The sequence below is a fragment of the Oncorhynchus mykiss genome, chromosome 25, assembly GCF_057628025.1.
Source record: "Oncorhynchus mykiss isolate SJ-2025 chromosome 25, ASM5762802v1, whole genome shotgun sequence".
Taxonomy (NCBI): Eukaryota; Metazoa; Chordata; class Actinopteri; order Salmoniformes; family Salmonidae; genus Oncorhynchus; species Oncorhynchus mykiss.
In genome coordinates, this window is record NC_143046.1 from 93,165,081 (window position 1) to 93,185,824 (window position 20,744).

General features: G+C 47.4%; 1 protein-coding gene across 1 annotated transcript in view; it reads left to right on the forward strand.

The window, feature by feature from the left end:
• The window catches only part of fgfr3 (fibroblast growth factor receptor 3), a 238,107-nt gene that overhangs the window by 103,198 nt on the left and 114,165 nt on the right, over positions 1 to 20,744 (forward strand). Inside the window, 1 exon segment of the mRNA XM_090221491.1 lies at positions 11,262 to 11,315. Coding sequence (XP_090077617.1) covers positions 11,262 to 11,315 — 54 coding nt within the window.

Sequence of the window (20,744 nt, forward strand, 5' to 3'; positions counted from 1 at the left end):
TGATGTTGTTGTCCAGACTGGAACGTCTTCATGTCTTCATGTCTGATGTTGTTGTCCAGATTGGAACTTCTTCATGTCTGATGTTGTTGTCCAGACTGGAACGTATTCATGTCTTCATGTCTGATGTTGTTGTCCAGACTGGAACGTCTCCATGTCTTCATGTCTTCATGTCTGATGATGTTGTCCAGACTGGAACGTCTGCATGTCTTCATGTCTGATGTTGTTGTCCAGACTGGAACGTCTTCATGTCTTCATGTCTGATGTTGTTGTCCAGACTGGAACTTCTTCATGTCTGATGTTGTTGTCCAGACTGGAACGTATTCATGTCTTCATGTCTGATGTTGTTGTCCAGACTGGAACGTCTCCATGTCTTCATGTCTTCATGTCTGATGATGTTGTCCAGACTGGAACGTCTTCATGTCTTCATGTCTGATGTTTTTGTCCAGACTGGAACGTCTTCATGTCTCCATGTCTGATGTTGTTGTCCAGACTGGAACGTCTTCATGTCTGATGTTGTTGTCCAGACTGGAACGTCTTCATGTCTTCATGTCTGATGTTGTTGTCCAGACTGGAACGTCTTCATGTCTTCATGTCTGATGTTGTTGTCCAGACTGGAACGTCTTCATGTCTGATGTTGTTGTCCAGACTGGAACGTCTTCATGTCTTCATGTCTGATGTTGTTGTCCAGACTGGAACTTCTTCATGTCTGATGTTGTTGTCCAGACTGGAACGTATTCATGTCTTCATGTCTGATGTTGTTGTCCAGACTGGAACGTCTCCATGTCTTCATGTCTTCATGTCTGATGTTGTTGTCCAGACTGGAACGTCTTCATGTCTTCATGTCTGATGTTGTTGTCCAGACTGGAACGTCTCCATGTCTTCATGTCTGATGTTGTTGTCCAGACTGGAACGTATTCATGTCTGATGTTGTTGTCCAGACTGGAACGTCTCCATGTCTTCATGTCTGATGTTGTTGTCCAGACTGGAACGTCTTCATGTCTGATGTTGTTGTCCAGACTGGAACGTCTTCATGTCTTCATGTCTGATGTTGTTGTCCAGACTGGAACGTCTTCAAGTCTCCATGTCTGATGTTGTTGTCCAGACTGGAACGTCTTCATGTCTGATGTTGTTGTCCAGACTGGAACGTCTTCATGTCTTCATGTCTGATGTTGTTGTCCAGACTGGAACGTCTTCATGTCTGATGTTGTTGTCCAGACTGGAACATCTTCATGTCTTCATGTCTGATGTTGTTGTCCAGACTGGAACGTCTTCATGTCTTCATGTCTGATGTTGTTGTCCAGACTGGAACGTCTTCATGTCTCCATGTCTGATGTTGTTGTCCAGACTGGAACGTCTTCTTGTCTTCATGTCTTCATGTCTGATGTTGTTGTCCAGACTGGAATGTCTCCATGTCTTCATGTCTGATGTTGTTGTCCAGACTGGAACGTCTTCATGTCTGATGTTGTTGTCCAGACTGGAACGTCTCCATGTCTTCATGTCTGATGTTGTTGTCCAGACTGGAACGTCTTCATGTCTGATGTTGTTGTCCAGACTGGAACGTCTTCATGTCTTCATGTCTAATGTTTTTGTCCAGACTGGAACGTCTTCATGTCTTCATGTCTGATGTTGTTTTCCAGACTGGAACGTCTTCATGTCTGATGTTGTTGTCCAGACTGGAACGTATTCATGTCTTCATGTCTGATGTTGATGTTCAAACTGGAACGTCTTCATGTCTCCATGTCTTCATGTCTGATGTTGTTGTCCAAACTGGAACGTCTCCATGTCTCCATGTCTTCATGTCTGATGTTGTTGTCCAGACTGGAACGTCTTCATGTATCCATGTCTGATTTTGTTGTCCAGACTGGAACGTCTTCATGTCTGATGTTGTTGTCCAGACTGGAACGTCTTCTTGTCTTCATGTCTGATGTTGTTGTCCAGACTGGAACGTCTTCATGTCTTCATGTCTGATGTTGTTGTCCAGACTGGAACGTCTCCATGTCTTCATGTCTGATGTTGTTGTCCAGACTGGAACGTATTCATGTCTGATGTTGTTGTCCAGACTGGAACGTCTCCATGTCTTCATGTCTGATGTTGTTGTCCAGACTGGAACGTCTTCATGTCTGATGTTGTTGTCCAGACTGGAACGTCTTCATGTCTTCATGTCTGATGTTGTTGTCCAGACTGGAACGTCTTCAAGTCTCCATGTCTGATGTTGTTGTCCAGACTGGAACGTCTTCATGTCTGATGTTGTTGTCCAGACTGGAACGTCTTCATGTCTTCATGTCTGATGTTGTTGTCCAGACTGGAACGTCTTCATGTCTTCATGTCTGATGTTGTTGTCCAGACTGGAACGTCTTCATGTCTGATGTTGTTGTCCAGACTGGAACATCTTCATGTCTTCATGTCTGATGTTGTTGTCCAGACTGGAACGTCTTCATGTCTTCATGTCTGATGTTGTTGTCCAGACTGGAACGTCTCCATGTCTTCATGTCTGATGATGTTGTCCAGACTGGAACGTCTTCTTGTCTTCATGTCTTCATGTCTGATGTTGTTGTCCAGACTGGAATGTCTCCATGTCTTCATGTCTGATGTTGTTGTCCAGACTGGAACGTCTTCATGTCTGATGTTGTTGTCCAGACTGGAACGTCTCCATGTCTTCATGTCTGATGTTGTTGTCCAGACTGGAACGTCTTCATGTCTGATGTTGTTGTCCAGACTGGAACGTCTTCATGTCTTCATGTCTAATGTTTTTGTCCAGACTGGAACGTCTTCATGTCTTCATGTCTGATGTTGTTTTCCAGACTGGAACGTCTTCATGTCTGATGTTGTTGTCCAGACTGGAACGTATTCATGTCTTCATGTCTGATGTTGATGTTCAAACTGGAACGTCTTCATGTCTCCATGTCTTCATGTCTGATGTTGTTGTCCAAACTGGAACGTCTCCATGTCTCCATGTCTTCATGTCTGATGTTGTTGTCCAGACTGGAACGTCTTCATGTATCCATGTCTGATTTTGTTGTCCAGACTGGAACGTCTTCATGTCTGATGTTGTTGTCCAGACTGGAACGTCTTCTTGTCTTCATGTCTGATGTTGTTGTCCAGACTGGAACGTCTTCATGTCTTCATGTCTGATGTTGTTGTCCAGACTGGAACGTCTCCATGTCTTCATGTCTGATGTTGTTGTCCAGACTGGAACGTATTCATGTCTGATGTTGTTGTCCAGACTGGAACGTCTCCATGTCTTCATGTCTGATGTTGTTGTCCAGACTGGAACGTCTTCATGTCTGATGTTGTTGTCCAGACTGGAACGTCTTCATGTCTTCATGTCTGATGTTGTTGTCCAGACTGGAACGTCTTCAAGTCTCCATGTCTGATGTTGTTGTCCAGACTGGAACGTCTTCATGTCTGATGTTGTTGTCCAGACTGGAACGTCTTCATGTCTTCATGTCTGATGTTGTTGTCCAGACTGGAACGTCTTCATGTCTTCATGTCTGATGTTGTTGTCCAGACTGGAACGTCTTCATGTCTGATGTTGTTGTCCAGACTGGAACATCTTCATGTCTTCATGTCTGATGTTGTTGTCCAGACTGGAACGTCTTCATGTCTTCATGTCTGATGTTGTTGTCCAGACTGGAACGTCTCCATGTCTTCATGTCTGATGATGTTGTCCAGACTGGAACGTCTTCATGTCTCCATGTCTGATGTTGTTGTCCAGACTGGAACGTCTTCATGTCTGATGTTGTTGTCCAGACTGGAACGTCTTCTTGTCTTCATGTCTTCATGTCTGATGTTGTTGTCCAGACTGGAATGTCTCCATGTCTTCATGTCTGATGTTGTTGTCCAGACTGGAACGTCTTCATGTCTGATGTTGTTGTCCAGACTGGAACGTCTCCATGTCTTCATGTCTGATGTTGTTGTCCAGACTGGAACGTCTTCATGTCTGATGTTGTTGTCCAGACTGGAACGTCTTCATGTCTTCATGTCTGATGTTTTTGTCCAGACTGGAACGTCTTCATGTCTTCATGTCTGATGTTGTTGTCCAGACTGGAACGTCTTCATGTCTGATGTTGTTGTCCAGACTGGAACGTATTCATGTCTTCATGTCTGATGTTGTTGTTCAAACTGGAACGTCTTCATGTCTCCATGTCTTCATGTCTGATGTTGTTGTCCAAACTGGAACGTCTCCATGTCTTCATGTCTGATGTTGTTGTCCAGACTGGTACGTCTTCATGTAACCATGTCTGATTTTGTTGTCCAGACTGGAACGTCTTCATGTCTGATGTTGTTGTCCAGACTGGAACGTCTTCTTGTCTTCATGTCTGATGTTGTTGTCCAGACGGGAACGTCTCCATGTCTTCATGTCTGATGTTGTTGTCCAGACTGGAACGTCTCCATGTCTTCATGTCTGATGTTGTTGTCCAGACTGGAACGTATTCATGTCTGATGTTGTTGTCCAGACTGGAACGTCTCCATGTCTTCATGTCTGATGTTGTTGTCCAGACTGGAACGTCTTCATGTCTGATGTTGTTGTCCAGACTGGAACGTCTTCATGTCTTCATGTCTGATGTTGTTGTCCAGACTGGAACGTCTTCATGTCTTCATGTCTGATGTTGTTGTCCAGACTGGAACGTCTCCATGTCTTCATGTCTTCATGTCTGATGATGTTGTCCAGACTGGAACGTCTTCATGTCTTCATGTCTGATGTTGTTGTCCAGACTGGAACGTCTTCATGTCTCCATGTCTGATGTTGTTGTCCAGACTGGAACGTCTTCATGTCTGATGTTGTTGTCCAGACTGGAACGTCTTCATGTCTTCATGTCTGATGTTGTTGTCCAGACTGGAACGTCTTCATGTCTTCATGTCTGATGTTTTTGTCCAGACTGGAACGTCTTCATGTCTCCATGTCTGATGTTGTTGTCCAGACTGGAACGTCTTCATGTCTGATGTTGTTGTCCAGACTGGAACGTCTTGTCTTCATGTCTGATGTTGTTGTCCAGACTGGAACGTCTTCATGTCTTCATGTCTGATGTTGTTGTCCAGACTGGAACGTCTCCATGTCTTCATGTCTGATGTTGTTGTCCAGACTGAAACGTCTTCATGTCTGATGTTGTTGTCCAGACTGGAACGTCTCCATGTCTTCATGTCTGATGTTGTTGTCCAGACTGGAACGTCTTCATGTCTTCATGTCTGATGTTGTTGTCCAGATTGGAACTTCTTCATGTCTGATGTTGTTGTCCAGACTGGAACGTATTCATGTCTTCATGTCTGATGTTGTTGTCCAGACTGGAACGTCTCCATGTCTTCATGTCTTCATGTCTGATGATGTTGTCCAGACTGGAACGTCTGCATGTCTTCATGTCTGATGTTGTTGTCCAGACTGGAACGTCTTCATGTCTTCATGTCTGATGTTGTTGTCCAGACTGGAACTTCTTCATGTCTGATGTTGTTGTCCAGACTGGAACGTATTCATGTCTTCATGTCTGATGTTGTTGTCCAGACTGGAACGTCTCCATGTCTTCATGTCTTCATGTCTGATGATGTTGTCCAGACTGGAACGTCTTCATGTCTTCATGTCTGATGTTGTTGTCCAGACTGGAACGTCTTCATGTCTCCATGTCTGATGTTGTTGTCCAGACTGGAACGTCTTCATGTCTGATGTTGTTGTCCAGACTGGAACGTCTTCATGTCTTCATGTCTGATGTTGTTGTCCAGACTGGAACGTCTTCATGTCTCCATGTCTGATGTTGTTGTCCAGACTGGAACGTCTTCATGTCTGATGTTGTTGTCCAGACTGGAATGTCTCCATGTCTTCATGTCTGATGTTGTTGTCCAGACTGGAACGTCTTCATGTCTGATGTTGTTGTCCAGACTGGAACGTCTCCATGTCTTCATGTCTGATGTTGTTCTCCAGACTGGAACGTCTTCATGTCTGATGTTGTTGTCCAGACTGGAACGTCTTCATGTCTGATGTTTTTGTCCAGACTGGAACGTCTTCATGTCTTCATGTCTGATGTTGTTGTCCAGACTGGAACGTCTTCATGTCTGATGTTGTTGTCCAGACTGGAACGTATTCATGTCTTCATGTCTGATGTTGTTGTTCAAACTGGAACGTCTTCATGTCTCCATGTCTTCATGTCTTATGTTGTTGTCCAAACTGGAACGTCTCCATGTCTTCATGTCTGATGTTGTTGTCCAGACTGGTACGTCTTCATGTATCCATGTCTGATTTTGTTGTCCAGACTGGAACGTCTTCATGTCTGATGTTGTTGTCCAGACTGGAACGTCTTCTTGTCTTCATGTCTGATGTTGTTGTCCAGACTGGAACGTCTCCATGTCTTCATGTCTGATGTTGTTGTCCAGACTGAAACGTCTTCATGTCTGATGTTGTTGTCCAGACTGGAACGTCTCCATGTCTTCATGTCTGATGTTGTTGTCCAGACTGGAACGTCTTCATGTCTTCATGTCTGATGTTGTTGTCCAGATTGGAACTTCTTCATGTCTGATGTTGTTGTCCAGACTGGAACGTATTCATGTCTTCATGTCTGATGTTGTTGTCCAGACTGGAACGTCTCCATGTCTTCATGTCTTCATGTCTGATGATGTTGTCCAGACTGGAACGTCTGCATGTCTTCATGTCTGATGTTGTTGTCCAGACTGGAACGTCTTCATGTCTTCATGTCTGATGTTGTTGTCCAGACTGGAACTTCTTCATGTCTGATGTTGTTGTCCAGACTGGAACGTATTCATGTCTTCATGTCTGATGTTGTTGTCCAGACTGGAACGTCTCCATGTCTTCATGTCTTCATGTCTGATGATGTTGTCCAGACTGGAACGTCTTCATGTCTTCATGTCTGATGTTTTTGTCCAGACTGGAACGTCTTCATGTCTCCATGTCTGATGTTGTTGTCCAGACTGGAACGTCTTCATGTCTGATGTTGTTGTCCAGACTGGAACGTCTTCATGTCTTCATGTCTGATGTTGTTGTCCAGACTGGAACGTCTTCATGTCTTCATGTCTGATGTTGTTGTCCAGACTGGAACGTCTTCATGTCTGATGTTGTTGTCCAGACTGGAACGTCTTCATGTCTTCATGTCTGATGTTGTTGTCCAGACTGGAACTTCTTCATGTCTGATGTTGTTGTCCAGACTGGAACGTATTCATGTCTTCATGTCTGATGTTGTTGTCCAGACTGGAACGTCTCCATGTCTTCATGTCTTCATGTCTGATGATGTTGTCCAGACTGGAACGTCTTCATGTCTTCATGTCTGATGTTGTTGTCCAGACTGGAACGTCTTCATGTCTTCATGTCTGATGTTGTTGTCCAGACTGGAACTTCTTCATGTCTGATGTTGTTGTCCAGACTGGAACGTATTCATGTCTTCATGTCTGATGTTGTTGTCCTTTCTGGAACGTCTCCATGTCTTCATGTCTTCATGTCTGATGATGTTGTCCAGACTGGAACGTCTTCATGTCTTCATGTCTGATGTTGTTGTCCAGACTGGAACGTCTTCATGTCTTCATGTCTGATGTTGTTGTCCAGACTGGAACTTCTTCATGTCTGATGTTGTTGTCCAGACTGGAACGTCTTCATGTCTCCATGTCTGATGTTGTTGTCCAGACTGGAACGTCTTCATGTCTGATGTTGTTGTCCAGACTGGAACGTCTTCATGTCTTCATGTCTGATGTTGTTGTCCAGACTGGATCGTCTTCATGTCTTCATGTCTGATGTTGTTGTCCAGACTGGAACGTCTTCATGTCTGATGTTGTTGTCCAGACTGGAACGTCTCCATGTCTTCATGTCTGATGTTGTTGTCCAGACTGGAACGTCTTCATGTCTCCATGTCTTCATGTCTGATGATGTTGTCCAAACTGGAACGTCTCCATGTCTTCATGTCTGATGTTTTTGTTGAGACTGGAACGTCTTCATGTCTCCATGTCTGATGTTGTTGTCCAGACTGGAACGTCTTCATGTCTGATGTTGTTGTCCAGACTGGAACGTCTTCTTGTCTTCATGTCTGATGTTGTTGTCCAGACTGGAACGTCTTCATGTCTTCATGTCTGATGTTGTTGTCCAGACTGGAACGTCTCCATGTCTTCATGTCTGATGTTGTTGTCCAGACTGGAACGTCTTCATGTCTGATGTTGTTGTCCAGACTGGAACGTCTTCATGTCTTCATGTCTGATGTTGTTGTCCAGACTGAAACGTCTTCATGTCAGATGTTGTTGTCCAGACTGGAACGTCTTCATGTCTGATGTTGTTGTCCAGACTGGAACGTATTCATGTCTTCATGTCTGATGTTGTTGTCCAAACTGGAACGTCTTCATGTCCCCATGTCTTCATGTCTGATGATGTTGTCCAAACTGGAACGTCTCCATGTCTTCATGTCTGATGTTGTTGTCCAGACTGGAACATCTTCATTTCTCCATGTCTGATGTTGTTGTCCAGACTGGAACGTCTTCATGTCTGATGTTGTTGTCCAGACTGGAACGTCTTCTTGTCTTCATGTCTGATGTTGTTGTCTAGACTGGAACGTCTTCATGTCTTCATGTCTGATGTTGTTGTCCAGACTGGAACGTCTCCATGTCTTCATGTCAGATGTTGTTTTCCAGACTGAAACGTCTTCATGTCTCCATGTCTGATGTTGTTGTCCAGACTGGAACGTCTTCATGTCTGATGTTGTTGTCCAGACTGGAACGTCTCCATGTCTTCATGTCTGATGTTGTTGTCCAGACTGGAACGTCTTCATGTCTGATGTTGTTGTCCAGACTGGAACGTCTTCATGTCTTCATGTCTGATGTTGTTGTCCAGACTGGATCGTCTTCATGTCTTCATGTCTGATGTTGTTGTCCAGACTGGAACGTCTTCATGTCTGATGTTGTTGTCCAGACTGGAACGTCTCCATGTCTTCATGTCTGATGTTGTTGTCCAGACTGGAACGTCTTCATGTCTCCATGTCTTCATGTCTGATGATGTTGTCCAAACTGGAACGTCTCCATGTCTTCATGTCTGATGTTTTTGTTGAGACTGGAACGTCTTCATGTCTCCATGTCTGATGTTGTTGTCCAGACTGGAACGTCTTCATGTCTGATGTTGTTGTCCAGACTGGAACGTCTTCTTGTCTTCATGTCTGATGTTGTTGTCCAGACTGGAACGTCTTCATGTCTTCATGTCTGATGTTGTTGTCCAGACTGGAACGTCTCCATGTCTTCATGTCTGATGTTGTTGTCCAGACTGGAACGTCTTCATGTCTGATGTTGTTGTCCAGACTGGAACGTCTTCATGTCTTCATGTCTGATGTTGTTGTCCAGACTGAAACGTCTTCATGTCAGATGTTGTTGTCCAGACTGGAACGTCTTCATGTCTGATGTTGTTGTCCAGACTGGAACGTATTCATGTCTTCATGTCTGATGTTGTTGTCCAAACTGGAACGTCTTCATGTCCCCATGTCTTCATGTCTGATGATGTTGTCCAAACTGGAACGTCTCCATGTCTTCATGTCTGATGTTGTTGTCCAGACTGGAACATCTTCATTTCTCCATGTCTGATGTTGTTGTCCAGACTGGAACGTCTTCATGTCTGATGTTGTTGTCCAGACTGGAACGTCTTCTTGTCTTCATGTCTGATGTTGTTGTCTAGACTGGAACGTCTTCATGTCTTCATGTCTGATGTTGTTGTCCAGACTGGAACGTCTCCATGTCTTCATGTCAGATGTTGTTTTCCAGACTGAAACGTCTTCATGTCTCCATGTCTGATGTTGTTGTCCAGACTGGAACGTCTTCATGTCTGATGTTGTTGTCCAGACTGGAACGTCTCCATGTCTTCATGTCTGATGTTGTTGTCCAGACTGGAACGTCTTCATGTCTGATGTTGTTGTCCAGACTGGAACGTCTTCATGTCTTCATGTCTGATGTTGTTGTCCAGACTGGAACGTCTTCATGTCTGATGTTGTTGTCTAGACTGGAACGTCTCCATGTCTTCATGTCTTCATGTCTGATGATGTTGTCCAGACTGGAACGTCTTCATGTCTTCATGTCTGATGTTGTTGTCCAGACTGGAACGTCTTCATGTCTCCATGTCTGATGTTGTTGTCCAGACTGGAACGTCTTCATGTCTTCATGTCTGATGATGTTGTCCAGATTGGAACGTCTCCATGTCTGATGTTGTCGTCCCGACTGGAACGTCTTCATGTCTTCATGTCTGATGTTGTTGTCCAGACTGTAATGCCTTCATGTCTTCATGTCTGATGTTGTTGTCCAGACTGGAACGTCTTCATGTCTGATGTTGTTGTCCAGACTGGAACGTCTTCATGTCTGATGTTGTTGTCCAGACTGGAACGTCTTCATGTCTTCATGTCTGATGTTGTTGTCCAGACTGGAACGTCTTCATGTCTGATGTTGTTGTCCAGACTGGAACCTCTCCATATCTTCATGTCTTCATGTCTGATGATGTTGTCCAGACTGGAACGTCTTCATGTCTTATGTTGTTGTCCAGACTGGAACGTCTTCATGTCTCCATGTCTGATGTTGTTGTCCAGACTGGAACGTCTTCATGTCTGATGTTGTTGTCCAGACTGGAACGTCTTCATGTCTCCATGTCTGATGTTGTTGTCCAGACTGGAACGTCTTCATGTCTTCATGTCTGATGATGTTGTCCAGATTGGAACGTCTCCATGTCTGATGTTGTTGTCCAGACTGGAACGTCTTCATGTCTTCATGTCTGATGTTGTTGTCCAGACTGGAATGCCTTCATGTCTTCATGTCTGATGTTGTTGTCCAGACTGGAACGTCTTCATGTCTGATGTTGTCCAGACTGGAACGTCTCCATGTCTTCATGTCTGATGTTGTCCAGACTGGAACGTCTTCATATCTCCATGTCTGATGTTGTCCAGACTGGAACGTCTTCATGTCTTCATGTTTGATGTTGTTGTCCAGACTGGAACGTCTCCATGTCTTCATGTCTGATGTTGTTGTCCAGACTGGAACGTCTTCATGTCTTCATGTCTGATGTTGTTGTCCAGACTGGAACGTCTTCATGTCTGATGTTGTTGTCCAGACTGGAACGTCTTCATGTCTCCATGTCTGATGTTGTTGTCCAGACTGGAACGTCTTCATGTCTTCATGTCTGATGTTGTTGTCCAGACTGGAACGTCTTCATGTCTTCATGTCTGATGTTGTTGTCCAGACTGGAACGTCTTCATGTCTCCATGTCTGATGTTGTTGTCCAGACTGGAACGTCTTCATGTCTGTTTTCGTGCCGACAGATCCCCTGTCTTCTGGAGATGATGAAGACCATGATGAAGACTGGGACGATACAGGTAATGGAAATGGTGTGTTCCATCTCTTCATCTCTTCGTCTCTTCATCTCTTCTACTTTTAATCTCTTAATCTCTTCATCTCTTAATCTCTTTGTCTCTTCATCTCTTCATTCATTCATCCTGATCTCAGTAGATGTTGAACTGAAAGCCATAATGTAATACACACTGATAATGTAATAAATATGCTGCAAGCATTACGTAATAATGTTTTTCACCTAATGAAATCATTATTACATTACAAATTGTGTAAAAAATATTTTTAAATGATAACAACCTAAAATAACCTAAAATCACTCGTTTGAGTCACACACTTGAGGAAAGCCTTGCATCTGCATCAATTCCCACAACAGACTTGCAAGGGGGGGTTATACTTCAATTCTGACCTAAGAAACGACGACAAACAAAGACCTAACAAAAAAAAACTTGAAGACACACAGTCATGTGATTATCCATGTTGTAATGATTACCAACATATTCCACAGGAGTTTCACTCCTCCTTATCCCAGGAATGACCAGGACACTTTGACCTTTCAGAGTGCAGATGGAACCAGATTGTTATTCACCAGGACACTTTGACCTTTCAGAGTGCAGATGGAACCAGATTGTTATTCACCAGGACACTTTGATCTTTCAGAGTGCAGATGGAACCAGATTGTTATTCACCAGGACACTTTGACCTTTCCGAGTGTAGATGGAACCAGACTGTTATTCACCAGGACACTTTGATCTTTCAGAGTGCAGATGGAACCAGACTGTTATTCACCAGGACACTTTGACATTTCAGAGTGCAGATGGAACCAGACTGTTATTCACCAGGGCACTATGACCTTTCAGAGTGCAGATGGAACCACACGGTTATTCACCAGGACACTTTGACAGAGTGCAGATGGAACCATGACAGGCTGACAGACTGACTGATTCACTCACTTACACGCACACTCACACTTAACCCATCGATCCAAAGCCAAAATCGGATTTTTTCCTTACTTTTATTTTTCTGCCTTTACAGTCCTCTTATAAGCCTCACACACTGGACCCACTCCAGTTAGCCTACCTCTCCAACAGATCCACTGAAGGTGCCATGTCCATCACGATTCACACGGCCGTAACACATCTGGACAAGAGGAACACCTATGTGAGAATGCTGTTCATTGACTACAGTTCAACATTCAACACTATTGTTCCCTCCAAGCTCAACACCATGCTCAGAGCCCTGGGTCTGGACATCAAGCTCAGAGCCCTGGGTCTGGACACCAAGCTCAGAGCCCTGGGTCTGGACACCAAGCTCAGAGCCCTGGGTCTGGACACCAAGCTCAGAGCCCTGGGTCTGGACACCAAGCTCAGAGCCCTGGGTCTGGACACCAAGCTCAGAGCCCTGGGTCTGGACACCAAGCTCAGAGCCCTGGGTCTGGACACCAAGCTCAGAGCCCTGGGTCTGGACACCAAGCTCAGAGCCCTGGGTCTGGACACCAAGCTCAGAGCCCTGGGTCTGGACACCAAGCTCAGAGCCCTGGGTCTGGACATCACGCTCAGAGCCCTGGGTCTGGACACCAAGCTCAGACCCCTGGGTCTGGACATCAAGCTCAGAGCCCTGGGTCTGGACACCAAGCTCAGAGCCCTGGGTCTGGACACCAAGCTCAGAGCCCTGGGTCTGGACACCAAGCTCAGAGCCCTGGGTCTGGACACCAAGCTCAGAGCCCTGGGTCTGGACACCAAGCTCAGAGCCCTGGGTCTGGACATCACCCTCTGAAACAGACTTCCTGGACTTTCTGATGGGCAGACCACCACAGGCTATGATGATTAGCAACAACACAACCTCCACAATGACGCTTAACACAGGGGCCCCCCAGGGGTGTGTCCTCAGCCCCTCCCTGTTCACCCATGGGTTCTGTCCATGACCACAAGGCCCTCCAGTGGGTAGTGAAGACGGTCCAGTACATCCCTGGGACCTTGTTCCCACGCATCCAGGACATCTACTGGAAACGTTGCCTGAGGAAGGCCTGCAGCATCATCAAAGACCCCCCCCCCCCCCAACCACGAGCTGTTCACTCACTTACCGTTGGGCATACAGTATTGGGTCATGATGTCTGATACCAACAGGTTCAGAGACAGTTTCTATCTACAAACCATCAGACTGTTGAACACTTGAACTGGACTGACCACCTGCTCTGATTCTCTGCACATGTACACACACACACACACACACACACACACACACACACACACACACACACACACACACACGTACATTCATACTACACACACACACCACAACTGCTGCTACCAGTCTCTTATTATGATGGCTAAATACTGCACAATTTATACACTTGCCCCTCGATCCCCCCTTTCCCCAAAACATATGTAATAGACTTTAAATGGTGCCTTCCTGTCTAATACTGATGCTACAATGTTCATTCTGTTTTACTGAGACGGGTACTTTATGTTCCTATTGTTAAACTTTATAATTGTTGTTGCATTGGGGAGAATCAACCAGCAGTGATCATTTGGTTGTACGATGTGTCCACTGCGTATTCTGTAGATCTGACTAATCACACAACTAGAAAGTATGGACGTTTTACAGCGTTTCCTTCTCAGGTCAACCAGTACAAGAAACATTTCAATACAAAGTTGTGTTCTGGTATTGTGTCGATATCACAACTCTCTGGGAATGTTTTATCCGCAGTATCTAAATGTGTCTTAATCCAAATGATCTCCCTGTTTATGTCTGCTGGGAAACATGAGCTTTCCAAAGTTAGTCCACTGGTTTAATAAGCTGTCCAGTTACATTACCTTAGTAATGTTCAATAGGAATGCGGTGTGTAGCCAGCTATTGCTGCAGCAGGCAAGGTTGGAGTGAATTCCACAAATTCAATTCTAATTCAGCTCTCGCTCCCTGTAAATTCCAGGTCAGTCTTTGAATTCAAAGATTATTTTTAAGTCATTTCATACAGCCTAGATTATTGGAATACAGGTGGAAATGATTACAACACATTCTACAGTTCAACTACTGTACGTACATTCATTTAATAAATAGGACATGTAAAAATATAAAATTCCAATTCAATTCCAAAGATTAAATGATTTTACAATTCCAATTCATTTTTTTTTTTAGGTTGTTATTACATTATTGGTTCAAGTTATTATGCTGTTCCTATTTGTAGATGGGTCCTGTCTGGGTCCTGTCCGGGTCCTGTCTGGGTCCTGTCTGGGTCCTGTCTGGGGCCTGTCTGGGTCCTGTCCAGGTCCTGTCTTGGTCCTGTCTGGGTCCTGTCTGGGGCCTGTCTGGGGCCTGTCTGGGTCCTGTCCGGGTCCTGTCTGGGTCCTGTCTGGGTCCTGTCTGGGCCTGTCTGGGTCCTGTCTGGGTCATGTCTGGGGCCTGTCTGGGGCCTGTCTCGGTCCTGTCTGAGGCCTGTCTGGGTCCTGTCTGGGGACTGTCTGGGTCCTGTCTGACACGTTACTCATCAGTCGGGTTCAAGTTATAATACGATCCATTATCCTTTTTTATCCGCTTCAAAAGCAATAATTATTAGCAGGTATTACAATATGGTTACAGCAGGGGACAGAGAGGGGACAGAGAGTTTAACCCCCTACGTAGCAGGGGACAGAGAGGTTAAACCCCCTACGTAGCAGGGGACAGAGAGGTTAAGCCCCCTACGTAGCAGGGGACAGAGAGGTTAAACCCCCTACGTAGCAGGGGACAGAGAGGTTAAACCCCCTACGTAGCAGGGGACAGAGAGGTTAAGCCCCCTACGTAGCAGGGGACAGAGAGGTTAAACCCCCCATGTAGCAGGGGACAGAGAGGTTAAACCCCCAAGTAGCAGGGGACAGAGAGGTTAAACCCCCTACTTAGCAGGTGACAGAGAGTTTAACCACCTACGTAGCAGGGGACAGAGAGGTTAAACCCCCTACGTAGCAGGGGACAGAGAGGTTAAGCCCCCTACGTAGCAGGGGACAGAGAGGTTAAACCCCCCATGTAGCAGGGGACAGAGAGGTTAAACCCCCCATGTAGCAGGGGACAGAGAGGTTAACCCCCCACCTAGCAGGGGACAGAGAGTTTAAACCCCACGTAGCAGGGGACAGAGAGGTTAAACCCCCTACGTAGCAGGGGACAGAGAGGTTAAACCCCCAAGTAGCAGGGGACAGAGAGGTTAAACCCCCTACGTAGCAGGGGACAGAGAGGTTAAACCCCCTATGTAGCAGGGGACAGAGAGGTTAAACCCCCTATGTAGCAGGGGACAGAGAGGTTAAACCCCTACGTAGCAGGGGACAGAGAGGTTAAACCCCCCATGTAGCAGGGGACAGAGAGGTTAACCCCCCACCTAGCAGGGGACAGAGAGTTTAAACCCCACGTAGCAGGGGACAGAGAGGTTAAACCCCCTACGTAGCAGGGGACAGAGAGGTTAACCCCCCACGTAGCAGGGGACAGAGAGGTTAACCCCCTACGTAGCAGGGGACAGAGAGGTTAAACCCCTACGTAGCAGGGGACAGAGAGGTTAAACCCCCTACGTAGCATGGGACAGAGAGGTTAACCCCCCACGTAGCAGGGGACAGAGAGGTTAACCCCCTACGTAGCAGGGGACAGAGAGGTTAAACCCCTACGTAGCAGGGGACAGAGAGGTTAACCCCCTACGTAGCAGGGGACAGAGAGGTTAACCCCCCACGTAGCAGGGGACAGAGAGGTTAACCCCCTACGTAGCAGGGGACAGAGAGGTTAACCCCCCACGTAGCAGGGGACAGAGAGGTTAAACCCCTACGTAGCAGGGGACAGAGAGGTTAAACCCCCTATGTAGCAGGGGACAGAGAGGTTAAACCCCCTATGTAGCAGGGGACAGAGAGGTTAAACCCCTACATAGCAGGGGACAGAGAGGTTAACCCCCTACGTAGCAGGGGACAGAGAGGTTAACCCCCTACGTAGCAGGGGACAGAGAGGTTAAACCCCTATGTAGCAGGGGACAGAGAGGTTAACCCCCTACGTAGCAGGGGACAGAGAGGTTAAACCCCTATGTAGCAGGGGACAGAGAGGTTAAACCCCCTATGTAGCAGGCAGACACACTCTACTCTAATGCCTTTTTTGTTTTGAAAGAGAGAGAGGGTTTGAGGTTTTTAGTCACCGTTTTTAGTCACCAACTTAATGAGTGGTTAGGGTTGGATCGGTCTGCTGTGGGGAGAAATGAGCTCATACCATACCCTGTAGAATAACTCTGCTGTTTTACCCTTGGTCAAGAAGACAGAGCTCTCACACAGAGAGAGGAGGCAGCCAGCCTCAAAGTAGCCTGCAACACATTACAGGTCACAGTATGTCAATGATACTGGAATAATCACAGCTGTCTGTGTGTCTGGCTCTGTCTGTCTGTCTGTCTGTCTGTCTGTCTGTCTGTCTGTCTGTCTGTCTGGCTGGCTGGCTGGCTGGCTGGCTGTCTGTCTGGCTGTCTGGCTGTCTGTGTGGCGTGTCTTCTTGCCACACACTACACACTACACACTACAGTCCACACACTACATACTATACACTACAGGCCATACACTACACACCACACACTACACACTACACACTACAGGCCACACACTACACACTACAGGCCATACACTACACACGACACACTACACACTACACACTACAGGCCACACACTGCACACTACACACTACAGGCCATACACTACACACTACAGGCCACACACTGCACACTACACACTACAGGCCATACACTACACACTACAGGCCACACACTACACACTACAGGCCACACACTACACACTACAGGGTTAGATCCGTGTTCCTAAACTATGTTAACAGGGTTAGATCCGTGTTCCTAAACTATGTTAACAGGGTTAGATCCGTGTTCCTATACTATGTTAACAGGGTTAGATCTGTGTTCCCAAACTATGTTAACAGGGTTAGATCTGTGGTGATGAGCTATGCAGCATTGCTGGTGCGCAGGGCAGCGCTAAGCCACCGTTGGGGCACCACTGGGCCGTCTCTGTTTGTCTAGGGCCCCGAGGGGCCAGGGGCAGCATGCCCTCAAAGAGCTCCCTGTAATCTGAATCAGAACTGCCAGTGTTGCTGCTCCGCTCCCAGGCCCCTCCCAACTCTGCTCCACTCTCAGGCCCCCCCCCCCATCTCTGCTCCACTCTCAGGCCCCCCCCCCCCCAACTCTGCTCCACTCTCAGGCCCCCCCCCCCCAACTCTGCTCCACTCTCAGGCCCCCCCCCCCAAATCTGCTCCACTCTCAGGCTCCCCCCCCCAACTCTGCTCCACTCTCAGGCCCCCCCCCCAACTCTGCTCCACTCTCAGGCTCCCCCCAACTCTGCTCCACTCTCAGCCCCCCCCCCCCAACTCTGCTCCACTCTCAGCCCCCCCCCCCCCAACTCTGCTCCACTCTCAGCCCCCCCCCCCAACTCTGCTCCACTCTCAGGCCCCCCCCCCCCAAATCTGCTCCACTCTCAGGCCCCCCCCCCCCCAACTCTGCTCCACTCTCAGGCCCCCCCCCCCAACTCTGCTCCACTCTCAGGCTCCCCCCCCCCAACTCTGCTCCACTCTCAGCCCCCCCCCCCCCAACTCTGCTCCACTCTCAGGCTCCCCCCAACTCTGCTCCACTCTCAGGCCCCCCCCCCCCCCAACTCTGCTCCACTCTCAGGCCCCCCCCCCAACTCTGCTCCACTCTCAGGCACCCCCCCCCAACTCTGCTCCACTCTCAGGCCCCCCCCCCCCAACTCTGCTCCACTCTCAGGCCCCCCCCCCCAATCTGCTCCACTCTCAGGCCCCCCCCCCCCAACTCTGCTCCACTCTCAGGCCCCCCCCCCAACTCTGCTCCACTCTCAGGCTCCCCCCAACTCTGCTCCACTCTCAGCCCCCCCCCCCCCAACTCTGCTCCACTCTCAGGCCCCCCCCCCCCCAACTCTGCTCCACTCTCAGGCTCCCCCCCCAACTCTGCTCCACTCTCAGGCTCCCCCCCCCCAACTCCGCTCCACTCCCAGGCCCCTCCCAACTCCGCTCCACTCCCAGGCCCCTCCCAACTCCGCTCCACTCCCAGGCCCCTCCCAACTCTGCTCCGCTCCCAGGCTCCTCCCAACTCTGCTCCGCTCTCAGGCCCCCCCCCCCCCTGCTCCACTCTCAGGCCCCCCCCCGGCAGCTAATTGCCCCAGTTATCCTCAGATATACCTGCCTTAACCCTAACACTGCCCCCTGTTACACTGCCCCATGTTACACTGCCCCATGTTACACTGCCCCCTGTTACACTGCCCCATGTTACACTGCCCCCTGTTACACTACCCCATGTTACACTGCCCCATGTTACACTGCCCCATGTTACACTGCCCCCTGTTACACTGCCCCATGTTACACTGCCCCCTGTTACACTACCCCATGTTACACTGCCCCATGTTACACTGCCCCATGTTACACTGCCCCCTGTTACACTGCCCCATGTTACACTGCCCCATGTTACACTGCCCCATGTTACACTGCCCCCTGTTACACTGCCCCATGTTACACTGCCCCATGTTACACTGCCCCCTGTTACACTGCCCCCTGTTACACTGCCCCATGTTACACTGCCCCCTGTTACACTACCCCATGTTACACTGCCCCATGTTACACTGCCCCATGTTACACTGCCCCATGTTACACTGCCCCCTGTTACACTGCCCCATGTTACACTGCCCCATGTTACACTGCCCCCTGTTACACTGCCCCATGTTACACTGCCCCATGTTACACTGCCCCATGTTACACTGCCCCCTGTTACACTGCCCCATGTTACACTGCCCCATGTTACACTGCCCCCTGTTACACTGCCCCATGTTACACTGCCCCATGTTACACTGCCCCCTGTTACACTGCCCCATGTTACACTGCCCCATGTTACACTGCCCCCTGTTACACTGCCCCATGTTACACTGCCCCATGTTACACTGCCCCCTGTTACACTGCCCCATGTTACACTGCCCCATGTTACACTGCCCCATGTTACACTGCCCCATGTTACACTGCCCCCTGTTACACTGCCCCATGTTACACTGCCCCATGTTACACTGCCCCATGTTACACTACCCCCTGTTACACTGCCCCGTTACACTGCCCCATGTTACACTGCCCCCTGTTACACTGCCCCCTGTTACACTGCCCCATGTTACACTGCCCCATGTTACACTGCCCCCTGTTACACTGCCCCCTGTTACACTGCCCCATGTTACACTGCCCCATGTTACACTGCCCCCTGTTACACTGCCCCATGTTACACTGCCCCATGTTACACTGCCCCATGTTACACTACCCCCTGTTACACTGCCCCGTTACACTGCCCCATGTTACACTGCCCCCTGTTACACTGCCCCCTGTTACACTGCCCCATGTTACACTGCCCCATGTTACACTGCCCCCTGTTACACTGCCCCCTGTTACACTGCCCCATGTTACACTGCCCCATGTTACACTGCCCCCTGTTACACTGCCCCATGTTACACTGCCCCATGTTACACTACCCCCTGTTACACTGCCCCGTTACACTGCCCCATGTTACACTGCCCCCTGTTACACTGCCCCATTTTTCAGCTGATATTACCATAGCACATACTGTAGGATACTGTACATACAGTACCAGTCAAAAGTCTGTACACACCTACTCATTCAAATGTTTTTCTTTATTTTTATTATTTTCCACGTTGTAGAATAATTGTGACGACATCAAAACTATGAAATAACACATATGGAATCATGTAATAACCAAAAGGATATTAATCAAATCAAAATAGATTTATATTTGAGATTCTTCAAATATTCACTCTGCCTTGATGACAGCTTTGCACACTCTTGGCATTCTCTCAAACAGCTTCACGGGGTAGTCACCTGGAATGTATTTCAATTAACAGGTGTGCCTTGTTAATTTGTGGAATTTATTTCCTTTGAGCCAATCAGTTGTGTTGTGACAAGGTAGGGGTGGTAAACAGAAGATAGCCCTATTTGGTAAAAGACCAAGTCCATATTATGGCAAGAACAGCTCAAATAGGCAAAGAGAAACCACAGTCCATCATTACTTTTAAGACACGAAGGTCAATCAATGTGGGAAATCTCAAGAATTTTGAAGGCAAAGGCAAGGCAAAGGGTGGCTACTTTGAAGAATCTCGAATATAAAATCTATTTTGATTTGTTTAACACTTTTTTTGGTTACTACATGATTCCATATGTATTATTTCATAGTTTTAATGTTTTCACTATTATTCTACAATGTCAAAAATAGTAAAAATAAAGAAAAACCCTGGAATGAGTAGGTGTGTTCAATCTTTTGACTGGTACTGTATGTACACAGAAAACAAGTGTGCAGACAAAAATCATGATTTTTCAGTAAAAAAAATAAAATGTCAGAAACACAAGTATAAATTAATCTTGAACAACACCATAATTGAACACACAAAACATTTCTCATAACTTGGTCT